Here is a 21672-nt window from a genome sequence, read left to right as displayed (position 1 = left end):
TACTTAATTACTTAATTTTATTTATTGTTAATAAGAAATTCACATATTTCTATAATTCTATCAATTGTTTACGTATATTTAAATATATTAGGCATAAATGGTAATAAAAAGCATTAAGTATATTAAGAAACATAAAAAGTCCGAAAAATAAATGGAATGCACATTGATAAAGCGTTGCTTTTTTTCTAGATTATGTATTCTGAAAGTAATGAAGATCTAAATGAACACATGTTAAAGCTGCAGCAAGAAGCGGAGAATTGTCGATATTTTTGGGCAAGATTTGAAATTTATTTCTCTAGAGGACAAGAGTGATTGTATCTTCACAGGAAACATTTGGTCATAAGGGGGAATAAAACAAACAATTACGCAGAAGTAACCATCAGAATACTTAAGGACATTATTCTTCATTGTACAAAAGGTTACAATTGTGTGGCATTAGTTGATTTCATTGCTTTTGTTTGGGAGGAGTATTTTAAATGCAAGCTATTAGATTTTGCCCATGGAAGACGAAACGAAATAAAAAATAATTACTTAAAGCAATGTTCAAAAGTAGATGATTTTAAACCGGGAGATATTGTAACTTTGGGAGATGGATTATATCAAATTAGTAGTAGTTCTAATATCTTTTTAACATACATTATTGACGTGCCAATTGGTGTATGCAGTTGTCTTGCAGGCATAAATGGGTCATTTTGTAAGCACCAAGCTTACCTACATAAACATTTAAATATTCCATTTTTGATTGCCCCTGCTTTTAATTTTCAAGAAAGAGCATCACTTGGGTGGCTAGCTCTTGGCGAGAAATGCCCCGAATCCAAATGGTTTTTGGCCCTAAGTGAGTTTTCAGAAAATGCAGATAATATACAAGATTGTGGTTATCAAGAAAACCATCTGGAAACTAGAATCGATGCACCATCTTCATTATTTGACGAGACAATAATGGAGATTGATGACACGTTGGAAGATGACAACAAAAAGCATTAGAAAGACTTGCAAACAAACTAAAAAGAATACGAACTGCGCCGCAGCTATATTCATATAGACAGTAAAGTTTCTAGGGTCAAATGCAACTCAAAAATAAAAGTCCAGCCAACAACTGCTTCTCGAAGACGGCCTGGAGCCACTCGTGGAAGTTCGATAATCCCTTCAGGAAGACCACCTTGTGCTGTCAAAGTGCTGTCAAAGGTAGTGGAAAACGAAAACATAACATAAGTTTAAATAATATTTTTAAATCAACGAAACGCAATTATTCATGATCCCGCGCATTAAATACATAATATGTACAAAAGTAATAAAAAATATTGTTTAGATTTTATATTAAATTTTTATTTTTAATCTGTAGTTATGTAACACCTATATTCGTTACAAGTGGTTCCAATAAAGTTTATGCAGTTTACTATTTTAATAAGTAAATTATTTCTGCATATCCATAAACAAACACCATGAAAAAAACCATCTGTTTTATTTTATTTGCGAATAACCAAATTTAAGCATGTTTGAAATACATGTAATTGCTCTCCCCTAAATATTTCAGAAAAAATATAAATATTTATCTATAAAATTTTATATATATTACAAAAAATCCACGTAAATTAATGAACTATAATTTAAATCGCCCGCCACGTTAATCTAACCAATCACACGGCACTTTTATCCCGTATGCCCCTAGCGTCCTGTGTTTCAAAATATGCTACCGGAGGGGCACTTTTTGTGATATTTTTGACATTTGTCCCTTCACCCCCCTAAGAGGGGGGGAGGGTCACTTCCTTATTTTAAATAGAATGACGTGTTTTTTATTCTTAAATACGAATCTACATAAAATTTAAAGTCTGTTTACAAAAAATTTTTAAAATTGCTCGGCTGGTTACGGAATGATGATCAAAAATGTTTTGATTAAATTTAAAAATAATTCGAATATTCTACTACAATAAAAACAAATTATTTCCTACTTTTTAACTATTTATCGTCTATGTATTATGCCTAAGGAGCTGTTCGAAGTGACGGCCTTCGACTTCGACAAAGTGCACTAGCCATTACTTTGTCTTTTATAAATCCCCATAAAAAAAAGTCAAGGGGGGTCAAATCTGGCGAACGAGCAGGCCAGTTGACAGGACCACCTCGACCAATCCACCTGTTTTCAAAAATCTCATTTAAATAAGTACGGGCCTGTATGGCAGAATGGGGTGGAGCTCCGTCCTGCTGAAACCATACGTTAGGATTTAAATTTTGGTTTAGTAGACGAAGTAACTGATTTCTTAAAAAATCTGTGTAGACCTGTCCATTTAAATGACCTTGGAAAAAATGCGGACCAATAACTCTGTCCTCGAAAATACCACACCATACGTTCACAGACCAGGGATGTTGATTTGGTACAGTTCTCATCCAGTGAGGATTATTTGCTGCCCAGTAATGCATGTTGTGCCTGTTATCCTTTTAGAAAAACAAACAACCAAAACTTGAATATGTTCTAATTTAAATAAGTTAAATCTTACCTGCCCGCAATTATTAAAAGAAGCCTCATCAGAAAAAATAACGTTTCTCAAAAAATGGTTATTTTCACGCATTTTTGTTGAAATCCAAGTGCAAAAATTAATACGGTTCTCAAAATCATGTCCGTAAAGCTCTTGATGAAGTGTAATGTGGTAAGGATGAAACTTGTACCGGTGCAGAATTGTTATAATTGATGATTGACTAATTCCAGCATCTAAAGCAAGCCGCCTGCTACTGATTTGAGGATCAATAGCTACTGCTCCTAATACAGCAACTGCCTTATTTTCATCTGTTTGCGTTTTAATCCGATTTCGTCGTTTACTTTTTAGACTACCAGTCATACGACTTCTGGTCTCCAGTCTCTTAAAGGCCATATGAGATTTTGGAATATCCGGAAACCTCTCGGCCCACACTACTGCAGCCTCCCTATAATTTTTTCTGCACTCCCCCAAAATTAACAACATATCTACTTCTACACTGAAATTCGCTTTCATTTTTTTCTTTTTAAACACAATTTACTTGTTAATAACACGTCAAAATTTTTATGTGACACTGCTTGTTATGTTGCCATGGAAATCCTACTGTTACTAGGATTTTCATTTCCATCCATACTAGTAAAATAAACAGTAGGATTTCCATGGCAACCGGCTGTTATTATGGTAAAATATTCGAATTATTTTTAAATTTAATCAAAACATTTTTGATCATAATTCCGTAACCAGCAGAGCAATTTTAACAATTTTTTGTAAACAGACTTCATATTTTATGTAGATTCGTATTTAAGAATAAAAAACACGTCATTCTATTTAAAATAAGGAAGTGACCGTCCCCCCCTCTTAGGGGGGTGAAGGGACAAATGTCAAAAATATCACAAAAAGTGCCCCCCCGGTATATTTGAAATGTCACCAAAATGTCAAAAAAAAATTTGCAGCCGTTTTTGACATATCGCATTGTAACACTTTAAAAAACTCACCCTATATATGGGCTCTTTCTTGGCCAAATTGGTGCCATAAGTTTCAAGATAAAATCCACTGTGTCTTCTTGTATGGATGTAGGGAATAGCAAAATTCAAAGCTGAGAGGAGACCTGAAGCATCAATCTGAATATTACATGTTTTAAATAAAACCACCAATTCCCACAAACAGCTGATAACCGAACTAGATACAAATTGTCCTGCTTGAAGTATTAGGAAATATTTCTGTTGATCTTATAATGAAGCCGAATGATATATTCAGAGGAGTTAAAGTACTTGATCCAGCAAAAGAAAATTTCACATAAAAAATATCAGTCTAGTCATACTGTTGCAGACTACGAAGTCTTTTCAGATCTTAGAGCTAGGTGCAAAACTCTAACGGAGACTTGTTACCAGAACTTTATTTCAAATTTGGACCAGTTACTTTATACAAACCCCAAAAGTTTCTGGTATAAGTTTAATAACAGGAGAGCAACGAATAGACTTCCTGATTTGATGACCTATAATGATGGGGAGTTTGCAGGTTGTGAACAAATTGCAGAGGGGTTTGCCAGGTTTTTTTCTACTGTATATAATAGAGATAATAATGTCTTTCCTTCTCGGCAGGCTGGTGTAAACATGACTATTCCAAATCCTAAATTATCTATTGGATTAATTTTTGATAAGATCTTTAGATTACCCCTTAAACTTAGTGCTGGCCCTGATGGTATACCCAATTATTTTTTGAGAAAATGTGTATGTGCCCTCTCTTATCCCCTCTTTATTTTATTCAGTAGGTCTTTAGACTTGACAGTTTTTCCATCCGAGTGGAAACTTAGTTTTATTACGCCTATATTTAAATGTGGTGCTGCTAATGAAATGATCAATTACAGGAGTGTGTGTGTACAGTCTGCCATCCCAAAACTTCTAGACAGTCTTATTTATGACCAAATTAATTTTTATTGCAAAGAACTTCTATTCTGCTATTACAAACTTGTTGCTGTATCAGGGTGCTCTGTTAAGTACTTTGGAGAGGGGTGAACAAGTGGATGTAATATATACATACTTTTTCAGGGTATTTGACAGTGTCAACCATAGCTTATTATTAGAAAAATTGAGACTTTTTGGTTTTTCAGATTGTTTGGTGGCCTGGTTTGCAAGTTTTCTTTCTGACAGATTTCAGCAGGTACAAATTGGGGATCCTAGGTCGCATCTTATCAGTGTGACCTCTGGGGTTCCACAGTTCTCCCCTGTTGTTCAATATTTTCATTAATGATATTTTGGTTTGCTTTAAAAATAGTAATTTTTTGTTATTTGCCGATGATTTAAAGTTTTATAGGGTGATCAGTTCAGAACAAGACATGGTTCTCTTGCAAGATGATCTGAATAGATTGTGTGAATGGTGTGTTGGTAATAGTTTGGCTCTGAATGTGGGTAAATGCAGTTACATTAGTTTCTACATGTAAATACTATTATAACTAAAGCATCTAAGGTCCTTGGTTTTGTCCTGTGCAATTGTAAGGATCTGTCGGTTGAAACTTGCAAAAGGTTGTACATATCACTTGTTGTCTCTTTGTTGGAGTATGGATCAATAATTTGGTCTCATCTGTACTTGAATAATTGTATGGCACTGGAGAGGGTTCAAAATAAATTTCTACGATTCTGCCTTTATAAACTTCGCATTCCAGTTCCTAATGACCATTGTTATGATGAAGCAATGAACTTGCTGAATATGCGGAGTTTACTTAAGAGACGCACTGAGAATGATTTGGTGTTTATTTATAAACTTTTGAATGGCCTTGTGATTTGTCCCGAACTACTTAATAGGATTTCATTTAATATTCCATACCATAATCTGACGGCAAGTCGATTGTTTTCTTTGCCTTATCATCGTACCAACTATGCTATGCACTCGCCTGTCGAAAGGACCTTGAGGCTGGTAAACTTTACTGGAATTGAGGTTTTGGGAATTTCCTTATTGCATTTTAGGAGTCTTATTAAGAGTTTGTAGGATTTTGTTTTTTTAATTAATTTTGCTCCATGATTAATAATTTGAAATACATTTGATCATTCTCATTGATAATAATATATTTTGTTTTTTCTTAGCTAATTTTGCATTGTTAATTGTTCTGATTTTGAGAGAATATTGTTACTACTTATAAAACGGTTTAATTATCCTTGGTATTAAGATTAAGTATGATAATTATTGTTAATTAGTAATTAGTGGTTAGGTAGTATAGCTTTTATTTCTTTTTCAGAAATATATATATTTTTTGTAATGGGGTTGATCCCGTGTATAAATAAATAAAATAAAAAAAAAAAATAAAAAAAAAGCCTAGGGTCGTTAAAGAAGATATTATGATGTACCTATATGAATATTGAAGGTAAGCTTTTTATCAACACAGACCCCCAGATCATGATCAGACTGATAATTTGGAAGTGTGGTATCATTTATTACGTAAGCGAAGTCAGTCTCATCTTTGAGCAAGTAAATTGACACCTTCTTACATTTCTGAAGATTAAATGAAAGTCTGTTAATTTCACACCGACTCTCAACAAGACGAAAATTCTTCATGTCATCCGCAAATATTAAAAAGTCACTGCCGGTACTTGTCGAATTTACTTAAGTAGGCATTGCAATATTTTTTTTTTGTGAAAATCGGGGTGCATAGGTAAATCGACGAAATTGAGAAATGAATTCTAAGAAGAACAAACTGCTGTGTTAAATCTGTGGACAGCAAAAGACATTTTCAGATATTTTACTAACAGGCCCATAATATGTTTAATACTTGGGTTCAGATTCTTAAGTCTCGAAACCATGAACATTTTAGTAATAACCAATTCTATTTGAAATTCTATGTTTGTGTGAAAACTACTTCATTCCTAGTTCATTTGTGCTCTTTTCTTTTATATACCTTTAGTTAACCTCGCAATAATTTCCTAAGCAGCCGCTATTTAACCTGTAGATCTCCTGATCACCTTAAATCTTTCAGACCTATGCATATATGAAGGTTCAAAACTGCACGTAGGTCTTAAGTAATACAGTAGGATCCTACATGGATAATATAGCAAAATGATTAATGATAGATTGAACCAGTGAAGCTCAGTATACAGCAGAAATCAGAACTGATCTTATTTCTGCATAGACTTTTTGACAGCCTTAATGTCAAAACTTATTCTCAAGCTGCCGTGAAACCTGAGAGAAGAGCAATTTCAACAGTTCCTGGAGAAAATGAAGACAGAATCTTGGAGAGATTCTATACAAATCTTGGAGTCTATGAGATTTTCAAAAAAAAATCCTATATAACACTTTTTTAATCTGCCTCCTATGGTTTTCGTAAGAACCACACATTTCTCACTAATTTTAGGCGCATGGTATACTTGAGCGAGATTTACATTTGGCGATATAATCAAATTTTAAATTTCGCGCTATTATGATGTCAGAAAACAATTTTCCCTTCCAGTGAGTAACACTTCTCGACATTCAGAGGGCGCAACATTCAACAGACGGTTCAGTGTTCTATTTGCCCTTAAGGAGGTTTCCTATCTAAGAAGTATTAATCTATGACCAGGAGAGCAGTTTAAGCCGGAATATTTGAATTTGAATAGGACATAGATATGTGGACATAGATAGTATATATACAATATATTAAAATTACCGGAATTTTAATTTGAATAGGACATAGAGAGTAGTAACTACGTACGGTGTAAATAAATATTTCTTGCATTTTCTGTAAATAATATAGTTGACTATTTTTATGCATTGAGTGTTTTAATTCACACCTACAAAGTAAAAACGCTAAAGGTAAAAACGCTCTAATAGAAACTTACAACAACAATTATTTTGGTAATTTTCACACTATACTTATCTACGGTGCAGTAGTATGGGGATGGACCATCGCTAGCTATTATAGAATTAAGAGTCCAAAAAAGGGCCATAAGGACTATTAAGAGAGTTGATACTAGAAAATCGTTTAAGCCAGGTCAGGTATAACTTGATTACTTTTTCACATAATAGCAATCATAAATACATCTTTAATTAATATTTGAATTGAAAATGTATAATACGGTTGACAACAATTTTGTCAATGTCACAATCTGTTTTTAAGTAAAAAAAAGATAATTGCTTCAAAATTCAAATCCTTGATGAAGTTATCCCATCGTGGGTCGAGCGGAAAATTAGTGGAGAGTCCCATATATTAGCTCGCGAAACATGAATACAGACAGAGTATATGTATAACAGATATGTGCAGATCTCATATTTGGTCTAACCCACTTCCTTAGATTCCAAAATCAACATTTTTACCAGTTTCTTTTTAAGAATTTTTACAATTTTTTGGGATTGTTTTGTGGATGTTGACACTTGCATAATTCTGAAATTCTACAAAATTTTGCTAAATTATATATTAGTTTTTCCTGTATTTTCATGTTAACTTAAGAAATAGTTATATAAAAATCAAAAACTATATGAATAGATATTTTAAGTCAATAATTGTTTTGAAATATTTTGTTTTTGGAACAAGCACACCAGAGTAAAAATTAAGATCTACAAAAAATTAATTTCGGTTTAAAGATTAAAATCGAAACAATCGTCACTTCATTTTATCAGAAATAACTTTTGTGACACTTATCGGCTTTTAATCAATAACTACTCAGCACAGATTTTTAGTACTTACACGGTTTTTCTAAGAACGTATGTGTGTACATTATTGTATAATATAGACATGCAAATATTTTTAATTTTATTTTGTTTTGGATGCTTTGCTCAAGTTTTAGGCAAGTCAATAAATCATTTTAGGCATGTGAATGAGCATTTATGTGGATATCAGGTAATAACTTTTCTACATTTAATTAAATTGTGAATATATTTTAATTTTATTAAATATTTTAGTCTTGTCATAAAATCAAAGAAGGGTTTGTAAACGTGCATTTGATTCCTCATAGCCATGATGATGTGGGTTGGGTAAAAACAGTGGATCAATTTTATTATGGAAGTAAGTTAAATAAACTTTTACAGGATGTTTGAGAAGCTGGGTGCAAAGTCTTAAGTAAATTAACGATTGCTATTTACTTTTATTTACGATTGCTATTTCCACATTTTTAATTTATAATTCAATCTTAGACACTTCGTGCAGTCGCCAAAAGTGTCCCAATGAAAGTTGGTCTGTTATTTATTTATGATTTGTAAGATGTATATCAATTCTATTAAGCCTAGCTTTAAGTTCTGTTATATAAGTTTTGATACTAGAAGACATTACAGTAGTAGTCTCAATAGTTTAAATAAATAAATTTATTTTTAAGAAAAATCCATCTAGGCGCAAGCGTCTGATTTTTATACTTCACATAACTTAAATACAAAAAAACTATTATCTATATGTCTACTAACATTTTCAATACTACATTTTCCTAATTACAAAAACTATTTTTTTTAATTTACAACTAGCTTCGTGATTCTGTAAAAATATTAGCATCTTGAGACGAAAACTGATGATAAGAGCTTATTTTTTGTCTCTATACGCCAAGCGCGTGTCAAGTAGTTTATAAACTATTTTGATAAAATTATTTTGTTTGAAGTAGTTAGGTAGGTTACGAAATGAACAACACTTAAAATCAAGGTAACAAAAATGTTTTAAGAATTATCAACTTTACCAAAATTAATGACGTTGTATGAGCTAAATAACAAAAACAGAAATTTATGTCAAAAATTAGAAATATTAACTTTAAGAGGACTCCGGAGCGTCCCGCATTTATAGTTTTCGTGATGTTGACTTTCCGACGATCTCGAGGCCTGTGACCGTGACATTTATGTAAATCCTATGTGATGAAAACAGTACGTGATTTGTTTAAAAGCATTTGAATATCCACAATAAATACTAATTAATTCAGACACTTTCACACAACTACTTGTCTAGAAGTTTCGAAATAATCGAATTTTAAAGTTGCAAAAACAATTAAACTTGCATGCATTGAGATTTTGGTTTTTAGGTTAGTATTTACACAAAAACTATTGCATTGGGCCTTCTTATAGTAGAAATGATTAGAAGAGTCGGTAATACCATTAAAATAGTTGAATAACAGAAATAAAATCTAGTTTAAAAAATTGATTTCCTATTTATTTTTTTTTCGACAAAAATAACTTTTTAGTTGCGGAAGAGAAATTTCTACAATAAAATACATAGGATCTACTTACGCAATATCTCATAAGTTGTTGAAAATGTTGCCTATTTTCCTGTAAACAATAATAAAGTTTGTTTTTGAACTAATCATTCATTCGCCATTAGAACACTTCAGTAATTCGCCATTAAAGATCGACAATATCAGCAGGATATGTCTTATAAACAATGGTTTTAAGATGTCTCCAAAGAAAGAAGTCTAAGTGTGTTAAATTCGATGATCCTCGAGGCCATTCAATTGGTCCCTTTCCGCTAATCCATCTATCCGGGAATCTCGCGTTCAACCACTGTCGGACCACAAGAAAATAATGAGGTGGAGCACCCTCCTGCTGGAATGTTAACAAATCCTTCTGCAAAACTGAATTACCCTCTATATCAATTTGAGAATCAAGCTCATAGGTGATAAGAGGATCAATAGTTTCTTCAAGCATATTAAGGTACAGATCATCTGTCAAGTTTCCCTCAATACATAAAGGACCAATTATGGCATTTCCTAGAATACCAGCTCAAACATTTATTTGAGGGTATTGTGTATGTGTTTCTCGAAAATTGCTTTTTTTATTTGTTGTTGTCAGAAATGGGGCCATCTGAACCACGATAAAATGCTAGCCAGACGATGTGTATAATTATCATCGTTGTTATCATACGTTGCTGGATCCGGTATACCACCCCATTGATTCCGTTGACTGTCTCTCTTCTTAGGATTAAAACCGGTAGAATTAGTCTTTATATTATAACTTCATTTCATTATAACTTCATACTTTTTAAGGGTTTCAGTCTTGTCAGGTCTCCTCGTAATAATATCTAAAGTTAAACGAAGTTTATCTCCGAACAAAACTTTTACGAGGCTTTTTCCAGTAGAATCGTGAATAGAAGAACGACTTACCAATAAGAATCGTTGCATATAGGGATCCTATTTAGATGGCTTATTAGACTTTACCACAATTTTTAAATAGGTTTAAAAAGTGCAATTAAATTTTTTATATATTCCATCACGCTGTGGGTTTAGGAGAGTTGTATAAGTCTTATTGATCCTCAGCAACTGACATACTTGTTGGAATACTTGTGACTCAAATTTCCTTTCTTGGTCTGATTGTATCTCTCTGGGGATACCAAGTAGGCATATCCTCTTCTGGTACAGCAGTAAACTGGATACGAAAATGCTAAAAAGCCGAATTTTAATTTCAATAAAACACTTTGTATTGAATAATCTAAAAGACCATGAAAATATCCTTGAAATGATGTGACCTAAATACTAAAGTTTCAGAACTAAAAGTTAAAAACTATAACTTAAACTATAAATAGCATAATATATTTAAGTATTTATCGTATATCACAATGAAATGTTATTACTAAAAAAGACATTACGAATACTTGAAAATTTATGTGTTGATAATAATAATGTGTGAACTAAGTAAAAAATAATTAATATGGAAAAAAACAACTGAAGTTTATTTCTTCGTGACATTTTTGCACTGACCATTCAAGTTTTAGAAATATTTTAGATTTCTTTGCTATCATAATTGGTATTCGGGGGAGAATCTCTGCCTGGCTCCTCCCCCAAATAGAGGGGGACACAATTGTTTAACTATACTAGAACCTATACAGTATAACAGATGTGAAATATGCAACAGGACCTCTTGTAGAAGTCCACACTGTTTCCAGTCAATGACGTTGAAGAGTATAACAACACATCCGAAACTTACACGCCTGTAAACTTGAAGAATACTTCTAACATCCTGCAAATCATATTCCAGTCCAAGTTATCGAGTCCCCTTGTAAGCTTGGCAATTGCCAGGTTTCTCAGATCGGCAAGCAACTTCTTTATAGAAGAGAAAACGTAACAAACGTCGTTATAGGTTGACTTCTGATGTGACGCCTCTTTGGTGACAATGTAGAAAATCTTTCTACCAGTCTATCGCGAAAACTTGGAAATTTTTTAAATGTTGAAATAAACTTCAGTGCACTGATTGTTGAAAAAATCACTTGAGGAACAGTAAACAGGGCTTGCTGCACTTTATAGGTCACGCCATACCGATTTTTTCAGCAATCAGTATGATTTGCCATGAATTCATTAAATGTCAAATCCAGCTCTGGCTGGATTTGCTGCAGGTAAGCGTTTTTGTCGTTTCCATAATAAGGAGCTAGTTGGTTATAGTAAATATTACGAGCTTTACCTTAGGTCGATTTTCGTATACTGTAAAAAAACATCGTTGATGACTGCCAGAATGCCCATTCCAAGATGTTTGAAGTTTCTGATCTTTGATATTGCCATCATATGGTCCCTCATCTACTAGCTAGTAGCTGGAATGAGATTGAGTATGAAAGACATCCGTTCTTTTACGCAGCTGACTGACGTAGTTCTCCCCAGCAACATAGGTCAACTCACTTGGGTTGGGTGGTAACCCATTACGACCATGTTGTACATACTTATTCTCTGGATCCGTTTTTATTTATTTTGTATTATTATTCGGGAAATAGGCTGGCAACGTCAATAACAATCCTTTCAAAGGAATTTTCCACGTTGTACTGATGCATCAAAGCGTTCTGTTCTCTGTTAATTGCCGTATATACAGCGCATTTTCTACGCTAGTCCCTTAAGTTTGTGTTGGTATCGACCTAGTAAATTCTTTCGTTTACTTTTCCCAGGATCTTTGTTACTCCAAGATGTCCTCCTGACACACCAACATGGATTTTCTGTAGCAGCTTCGTATCCAAGATTAGGCAGTACCATGTATGCCTAATATGACTTAAAATTGGAAGAACATTTGGCAACTTCTTACTAAGTTGGCTGGTTTGGTACTTATACTAATATTAAAACAAATAAAAAACACGTATAGTCTATTATACACTTCAAAACACCACGCGAATCTCTAGAATAAAAGATTTATTTGGTCTAGTGACTAGCCATTATCCCATTATTCGCCTGCCAGCACCAATACCACTGGCGCCAATGGCGGTCTTCTCCGAAACTAAGTCGAATTACGATTGACAAATGACACGAAAATTGCGCCATCTGTTAGAAAATATTTAAGCAGGAAGTCAAATAACGCCGCCGACTACATTGTCTTATCCTAAATTCTTGAAAAATCGTATTGCATTTAAAAAAAATTGTAATGCTATTTTTGTACAACAATGAAATAAAAAATATAACATAATAAGAATAGTCGCCTTACAATTTGCCAAAATCTTTTTTATCTCTCTTTTTGACATATTTCATATTCAAATTCATTTCAATATTGATTTTAATTTGATACTACACCTCTAGATGGCTCTTACGTTAAATAATGCATCATCAAGGATACCGCACCCTTTGCTTAGGCTAACTTGTTCGTTTTGTCAACTTAACGATAGATGACACTGTTAGTTGCTAAATCCTTATTTTAGAGCGCTTACATATTAAGCCCGTAACATAAATCTCTTTTTCGAAGGACTCAAACGAAATTTTTTTCACATTTATATATTTTTATTATCGTTATTTTTCCTAAATAATTTTTCTATTTATTTTTAGCAAACTCAGATGTTTATGATGCCGGCGTTGCATTTATTTATGATAGTGTTTTGCCCGCTGTACAAAAAAACAAGGACAGAAGGTAAATGTGTTTTTTTTATAACTTAGTTCTAATTATAAAAAAAAACTAATCAATAATTTTTATCTTAAGATATCCAGGGTGGGCTTTTGATTTTGGAGTCCAAACCAACTTTGTTACTTTAAATTGTAAAAGGTGTTGTGTTACACACTAGTGTGTTACTTTAAATGTTTATCCTATATATTATTTCAGTTTTACATCCTACCCTTCAAAGCATTTTTTGCTAAGAAAAGTATATACAATTTTTTTAAGCTGAAATCGGTCTTGTATTTGACATTGTGTGCTTCTAAAGTAAAGTAGCGTTAATAGAAATGAAATAAAATTATATTTCGAGTATTTGATATACAGATATTATACAAAATCATGTCAAAATCATAAATAGTTAATCAACCTTTATAACCTTTACATTATTTGTAAATAAGAAAAACATTAGATAATTTAAAATGCATGACGGCACTAACAGGTTACAGTAATGATTTTGACGATCTATACAAAATTAAAACATGGGCGGTTCCCCCCTTATCAATTTTAAATGGAGAAATCGAACAAAAATTGGTCAATGCTGTAGAAAGTATTTCCAGCAAAACCTTCTGGCCTTCGTATAACCTAGTAGTGTAAAGGTCTTTGCGTGTTGGACAACTTGTTGTAAAAGAGTGGACAGTAATAGTTGATGGACAAACAACCCTTTCCAATTTCAAGAAGTTCATTCTAACATCACCACATGTCTAGTGGTATAGTTATGGTAATGATTGCTTGTAGTTTTCCGAGCCACATTCCTGTAGGCAGAGACGGCACGCAAAGATATACCTCGACGGCACCATGAGCACATAGTAGTCTTCATAATAGTCTTCATCGTAGTCTTCATGGTATCCCAACCTCACAACAATCCGAAGAGCTCGTCTCTGGAGAGCAAAAACCCGAGCCAACTAGCTGGAATGCCCCTATACCATACATGGTAATTGACTGTTAAATAGCATGAAAAGCCTAAAGTAAAGCAGAAAAAGGAAGAATCTTAAGCAGGCTACGAAAAAGAAAAATATATTTCGTAAGCCTGGCTGACATTTAGTCAACATGATTATCAAACAGCAGGACAGGATCCTGACACATCCCCAAAAACTTTGTTGCATCCTGATTACCCTCTGGAATAGCTCTTAGCCTAAAAGTGATACTGACTGTTTTATTTTAATTTAGGGACAACCTATTACTCTTGACCTACTCCGCCAGCCAACCAGTATCCCTCTGCACTGACATTATCAATTTCTTAAGGTGACCATCCTGTATTACTAGGGTAGTGTCATCAGCAAACAGCCACAAGTCAGATGCGACAGAGGCATATTTACCGTCATTAATTTAAATTAAAAGCAAGTGCGGCCCCAGTACCGTTCCCTGAAGAACGCCATGATCTATACCAACAATATCTGATGTTTCATTGTTGGGTATAGTCTGCTGTCGGTGGCCCGTGAGGTAGCTCTACATCAGATTCAAGCTAAATCTATTTATACGATAGAATCCGAGTTTCTAGCAGCCAATAGAATGATTCCAAATAGCCATCTAATAGAGGGTTATTGATCTATTGGCTGGAAAGCCATATTGACAAGTGGCGAAAAGATCATTTTCCTAAAAATACCTATACAGTTGATTTTTCATATGTATAAATAAACTAATTTTTTAACTTTTTAATAATGGTTACATTGATACCGTATATGTCTCTGCTTGTTTTATTTTTTAGAGAATCTAAAGCATCCCTCACCTGCACCTAGCTTACTTGTTGAAAGCTAAATTTAAGATCACCTGCAATATTCTGCTGCAGAAACTGCCTATGATGTCTCACCATTAAATTAGATAGATAATAAATATACATTATGCATGTATATTTAATTTTGCCAACTTTGCATCGTATGTATAATAATATAGATAGTGGTAATATTTTAGAATACTTTAGCGTTTTTCTCCTCATTCGTTGGGTGTGATTTAAAATTTTTGATGCACAAAAATAGTACACTGATTTATTTACATCGTATTTATTAACTACTATTTATGTCCGATTTAAAAGTTGCACCAATATTTCTACTTGAACTAAACTGAACTGTCAACTGGTCTCTCGTGCGACGCGACTCCTTATATACTCGGTTATATTCTCGGCTGACCATAATTCCGGAAGAGTCGCTAACCTTCCACGCAACTTTAGAGATGTTGTGCGGTGTGCCTACTTGCGTCATTCCGGAATACCAAAGAGCAGCTGGTATCCGCGGCGTTGCCAATATTGTTATACTGCCTCCTCCCTAAGCTCATTTTGTCTCGAAATGATTCCAAAGCTGGTGGATGTCGATATCGGCGAAAGATTCATCTCTTGCAACTGGACCTTTTGTAGAAACAACAATCAACGCTTTTATTTGGGGAAAAATATTGAGGAGTATAGAAGCACACAGAACTTGCATACCTGTAGACCTGAAGATCACTTTTAACATGCCAGGTTATCGAGTCTGCATGGGAGCTTGGGCATTGCTACGCTTCTCAGATCTTCGAATTTTTCGATTCGTCCAAATTTTCTGCGAAAAACCTATTGTTATATTGATAACAATTATTACCTATAAGCCCTGATCACTTGCCTGACAGGAGGATGGCCTTTTTTTGCGTTTTTGGCAGCTTCGAATTTAAGGCCATGTAATAACTTCTGTCTATTAGCTTAGGTAGATATGCTAGTAATAAGCATACCTCATTTCATCGCGAAGTCCATCCAGGAATGATTGAACCACCAAATGTTCCATTATTATTTACGGGATATCTAGATATGCCAGTCGAACCAAACGTGCAATATCAGCTTTAAATTAGTTCAGGGAATTTTGACATCCTTTTTTAACTGCGTGGGGTAGCCTTGTTCCAGGCGTGACTGGCCATAACGCATCTCCAAATGCCTTACCTTAGATGATCGTGGACTTCTTACTCTTCGGCAGACATTCTTTACAAGATGGCAGCAGCATTATGACGTAGCTGCTCCCGCAAGTCTACTTTATTTCTCGTCGTATCGAAATACTTTTTCTCTAGGTTCCTTTCCAGCTCAGCAACTTTTAAATTTAACAGCTTTGGTATTTCTACACACCTCTGTCCTATTTATTTTAGTTTATTATTAATTCTTTTTCACCAATGTCCAGTCTCTCGCCGGTTGTTAGATGTGAATTAAAACACTCGATGTAATAGTCAACACATTTCTTTATGCACTTTGGTTTGATCCACCCAGCGCATCGGAGACTTTCCTCTTGGTCGTTTACCATTTATTTTCCCCCTCACAATAAGTATTTCCAGCCTATTCGTTCTTCTTGAAATGAGTTCAAAATACCGTTGGTGTGATTGGTGTATCCTGGCTGATAGCCTTGTGGTTATTTTTAGTTTCTTTAGAATTGACACGTTAGTACTATGTTCTGTATATAATATTCGCAGCATTCTAGGCCCACATTTTATAACTATCTTCAACTTTTCGATTGGCCATTTTTAAATTCCAGGTCTCAGCGGGATATGTGGCAATAAGAAAGATCAACGAGTTTAATAATTTCAGTTTGTTGCATTGAGATACTAGTCTTTCCATATTCGAGTTAGTTTTATTGTTGACTTTCTTGAATCTCTGTTTGTACTAAGTGATCGTAAATAGTTACATTTCTCAATAATTTCAAAATCATAGATCTGTTGCGGAGTTGCGGTTTATTAACATCATTTTCTTCTTCTTTCAGAGTTCTTCTTCCAAACGAGCTAGTCTTAAGGTGTCATTTGCATATGAGGTTAGCAATTCTTGTTAATCCCCTTTCCCAGCCTTGCACAACTTTTCTCATTATATACTCTCCGTATATATATTGAAGATTATCGGTGACAATACCGACTTGTCTTACACCGCACTTAGAACTAAAAGACTTAGATAGCGTGTTGTTGACTTTCACCTTCCCGCAAATGTTGTCCTAGAGATTTTTAAGCAAAATATTCATGTTTTGGCACTCTCATATTTTCCAAGATAAGCCATTGCTGTAATCGATAAAGCACAGATTAGTTTACACACACACACACACATACATCGTGGGATCTGCTTGTATTTGCATGTTCTTCAAGTTCTTGATATACTCTTGCGATGTACTGGTTTTTGTCATTTTTGCACTATTTTGAATTTCTTTGTCAAGAGCCTTTTTATTATACGGGGTAATAGTTTGTCTCCTCCGGCCATCTATTAGGCCGCTTGTTCTTTCCGTTTTTCAGTATTTTTTTATAGGTTTTGGATCTATGGTTTTGTTCACACCAGGCATCTATGTTTTGATCCTTTCACACATTTAATTTGAGTCTCCTTTAGTCAGCGCGGGACCAGAAGTTCGCAGTTTTTTTTTTGAAAAATTCTTCGGAAAATCTTCGACTAGACTTAAAGAGAGTCTTTAGTTTTATGGTAAGGCTTGACTTAGAAGTTTGTGGTCAGAACCGCATATCACGTCGAGTGTGTTTCGAGCAAGTATTTGTGCCTTATCTCCGCCACCGCTTTCTTTATTAGAAGTATAGTCTATCTGGTTTTTAGATAAGCTCGAAGGTGATGTCCATGTTGATAGACGTCGAGTATGATGTTGGACTATTGAGTTTGACTTGGTAATATAATTATCTATGTAGAACCGGATAAATTTGCGTTTTCACCGCGTTTCTTTCACCCAGTCCATATTTCCCAACAATGTTTCTTATCTGGTCATCGTTCTTGGTATTCCCTCTTTTGGCATTGAAATCGCTCGTTACAACTAGGTTGTTCTTTTGCGGTATGTTCGAAATTGACTTTTTTTAGTTTTTCATATTCAGCGTCCACTTCTGAGTAATCATTATATGAAGTAATCAGTGTTGTTGGCAGATATATGTACCTGGACAATATGAAGAGAAACTTAATAGGGAAACATGTTTTCAAACAAGAAAAATTTCGGAAATAATAGATAATTTAAGTCTTCAGATAATATAATTTCTAAGATATTCTAAATAAAATTTTTAAATATTTTATTCTTTTTAGATTTATATACGTAGAAACAGCTTTCTTTTGGAAATGGTGGCAAGAGAAATCAGAGGTAGAGCAAAATATGCTTAGAAAACTGGTTGACAATGGCCAAATTGAATTTATTGGAGGAGGATGGTCCATGAACGATGAGGCCGTTACCAACTATCAATCTATTATCGATCAGATGACGTGGGGTCTAAGGTACTATAAGGAGTTATATAAGTACCAAAAAATATTTTACGTTTCTTAGTTCATTATTTACAAGAATTAAAATTAAATTTATCTTAGGAAATTAAATGATACCTTTGGGGAATGCGGAAGGCCAAAAATGGGCTGGCAAATCGATCCATTTGGACATAGCAATGAAATGGCTTCTATTTTTGCTCAACTTGGCTATGACGGTGTAATACTGGGTAGAATTGATTATCAGGACAAAACTAACAGGATTGAAAATAAATCTATGGAAATGGTTTGGAGAGGGAGTGAAAATGCTGGTATTTGTTGAAAAATTAAATATATTATTTAACTACAACTATAATTGCAACGAGTACTGAATTGAGGTTAACTAAGTATTTATCTTTATTATTATTTTGATAAGCATATGCAAAACTGAGTAAAATAACAAATACAACAAAAGTTACAACTACATATTTTACTTTGCCCGATATGGTCAATCGATTTTTGTCGTACTACTCGTACTTGACTTGTGGGTGTAAGTTAGTGAGGTTGTACTTATAATAGTCAGGAGATAGTAATAAAAATAGTAAGATAGATAAAAGTAAGATATAGGATATTTATTTCTTCTTGTTTATATATATAATAACATTATAAAAATTTGAATTCTTCTATTCGCTATGTTATTAAAAATGTGAAAGATTATTCAGGTCAACCCATTTCGTTCCTTTTTTTTCTACGACTTAAATAAGCTTTGACCACAGTAGCCTCTTCCCTTGGTAGAATTGTTAGACCTGAAACATTAGTTAAAATTATGAACTGGATATAATTACATAAAAGTAGTATTTTACAAGCAGCAGTATAGTTTTGTTTAATTTTCATACGCTCATCTAAGTTTTTTAAAGGTGTCATTTTATCCACATCTAACTGGAAATCTTCCTTGTAATTCAGCAATTAGTACGTCCAACGTTTTGAAATACTCAGATTTAAATGACAATTACTTAAATAGAAATTTAAATCTTGTTCTTCTATATTTTGTCCTATCATGGAGGAACAGAGATAAATATTAAGTAGTTCTCCATCCGATTTGGTTTGTTGACTTGCCTTTTCTAAGTTTGTGTCCTATTTCACTACTCATAGACTAAGTTCAATTCCTATTTAACGTACTAAGCTGTTATAGTATCTGCCAATCCTGCACTTGGGGCTTGTTGCGTCTGCAGGCTGAAGCAAGGATAAAATCTTTTTGGCCAAAACCATGACTATTTGTAGTTCCAAACTCAGAATGATTTTTTAATGCCAATACTCTTCTGTAAAAGTAGCTGCATCAAGTTTTTCAGTAGTTGTAGCTCTCAGCAGCGACTCATTGACAATTCCATCCTTAATGATACGTATTGCTATTGCTATATTTTACGGTCATTAGAGTAAACTGGTTCACATCAGATTTCTTAATATGTATAATAATGAAATTTTGTACAGCTTCAGCCATTGTTTGAATTATTTGATTTTGAATTTCTGGTGAACGATATGCCTTTTGTAAAATATGACCGAGGGCTTCTTTTCACCCTTTCAAGGCATATTTTTAAATTTTGAAGCTATTTCATTTAAATCTGAAAAAAATGAAGTGGTAAGATCTCAAAAACATTAAAAATAACCCAGATAATTTTTCCATTTGGAGAAAAAGGAATTAGTAGGTGGTATCACCATGATACTGCACGACCATCGTGTACGGTGTTGTTCCACTTTTGTACTGCAAAATGCAAAATGCACATCTTCTCGAAGACGAATGTTTTGGCATATGAGCAGCTCGGTCTGTGCGCTTTTCCAGAGGAATGTTTACTTTGAATTTGTTAGAGGGCATCTCAGTACTTGGTCTACCTCTTCGGGGATTTTCCGAAGCTGCACCAATCAACCCACTTGCTACACACGAACGAACACAAACGAACACTTTTCAAATCTAAGGATTTTTCCTTACACCTTTCAGCGTATAGAATATGTGCATCGACTATGGTGACATCAACAAAATGCCACATAATTCTGTGCCACCATTTTCGACTTTTTCTATCCAGTTCATAGGTTGATTTTAGCATATCAGTTTTATCAACATATTGGGATATGTTGATAAAACTTATATTTGCATTGTAGTCCTTTATAATGACAGGGCATGCAATCGTTTCTCTCTCTCCATCCTTTTTCTTTCTCTCAACGGTCTCTATTATTCCCGGCATGTGAAAATTACTTCCCATTGCAACTACTCTTTCCATTTCCAAAATGTGATCCCATCATCTATTACTCGAAAGTCAGTCTCGCCTCGTTTCAATGCTTTGTCTTCTTTCACATCAGTTGGTATTCCTACATGATTTTGCTTCTATAATTGTTCCACAGGCATATATTTTATTTAATTTTAGTTGCCGCAAAAGTACTAAAGAGGTAAAATAGCTATCAAAATAGACAAAATGATGACCATTACTAATGATTTTGTAAGGTCAGTTACCACCCTGGCACCCAAAAGTTTTTCTGCATTTTCTCCAATTTTTCCCGTATAAATTTGAAAAAGATCTACATATCCACTCTCCGATGCTTTAAAGTCTAACCCACACTTTATACCCACGCTTGATCGGTTTATTCGGCATATACTGGCGCAGGGAAGATCGTCCTTTGAATATAATCATTGATTCGTCGATGAAAACTTTTTTCGTTGGCTTATAATATTTCGCATAATTTTCTGATAAAATCTGTAAAATAGGCTGGACTTTGTATAACTTATCGTATCGGGATCTCCACCTTTGGGCTGCATTAGGTTATCATTCAAATGAACGTTTCCTAAAAACCAATCAAATCTTGTTCTGGGTATAAGACTTGAAATATAGTTATCACGAAGCTCAATTTGCGTCGAGCAGAAGTCCCGATAAGAGGGTAGATGCTTTATTCCCATGAGTATATTTATCGCAAAAAAATATCTTCATTTCCATAGTATTCGTGGGTGTGAAAAGTTTTCCGGAACGGGCGCTTGCTTGTGTTGCGTACAGATTGGTTTGGAAGACGATGTGGTCAAACAAACTGTCCGGAAACAGATACAAAAATACCTCAACAGGGAGCTCAATGTCATCTGATATATTGCAAGGTCCAGAATCCTTGGTAAATTCTTGGGGTGCCGTGTAGTTTGTTGCAACTTTTTTCCAAACAAATTTATCTAAACTGAGTTTTTTCTGCAAATCTGAAAGGGGTATGACGTCATCGTCGTTATAAGAACTTTCACTATCAGAGGCCCTCTCAGGGTGAATACCAACATTA

General features: G+C 34.0%; 1 protein-coding gene across 2 annotated transcripts in view; it reads left to right on the top strand.

Moving 5' to 3' along the window:
• Positions 1–8099: 8099 nt before the first annotated feature.
• Positions 8100–21672, top strand: part of LOC126740508 (lysosomal alpha-mannosidase-like) — a 45369-nt gene continuing 31796 nt past the window's right edge. Inside the window, exons 1-5 of one of the 2 annotated variants that reach the window (XM_050446569.1) lie at positions 8100–8271; positions 8334–8436; positions 13127–13208; positions 18223–18408; positions 18496–18701. In XM_050446569.1, the coding sequence (XP_050302526.1) occupies positions 8167–8271; positions 8334–8436; positions 13127–13208; positions 18223–18408; positions 18496–18701 (682 nt within the window). In that variant the 5' untranslated portion in view covers positions 8100–8166. The remainder of the gene's footprint in view (positions 8272–8333; positions 8437–13126; positions 13209–18222; positions 18409–18495; positions 18702–21672) is intronic. The other variant, XM_050446570.1, reaches the window with a different exon arrangement.

Source organism: Anthonomus grandis, chromosome 9 (assembly GCF_022605725.1).
Source record: "Anthonomus grandis grandis chromosome 9, icAntGran1.3, whole genome shotgun sequence".
NCBI lineage: Eukaryota > Metazoa > Arthropoda > Insecta > Coleoptera > Curculionidae > Anthonomus > Anthonomus grandis.
Note: the sequence above shows the minus strand (reverse complement) of the source record. Positions and strands in the feature narration are given on the sequence as shown.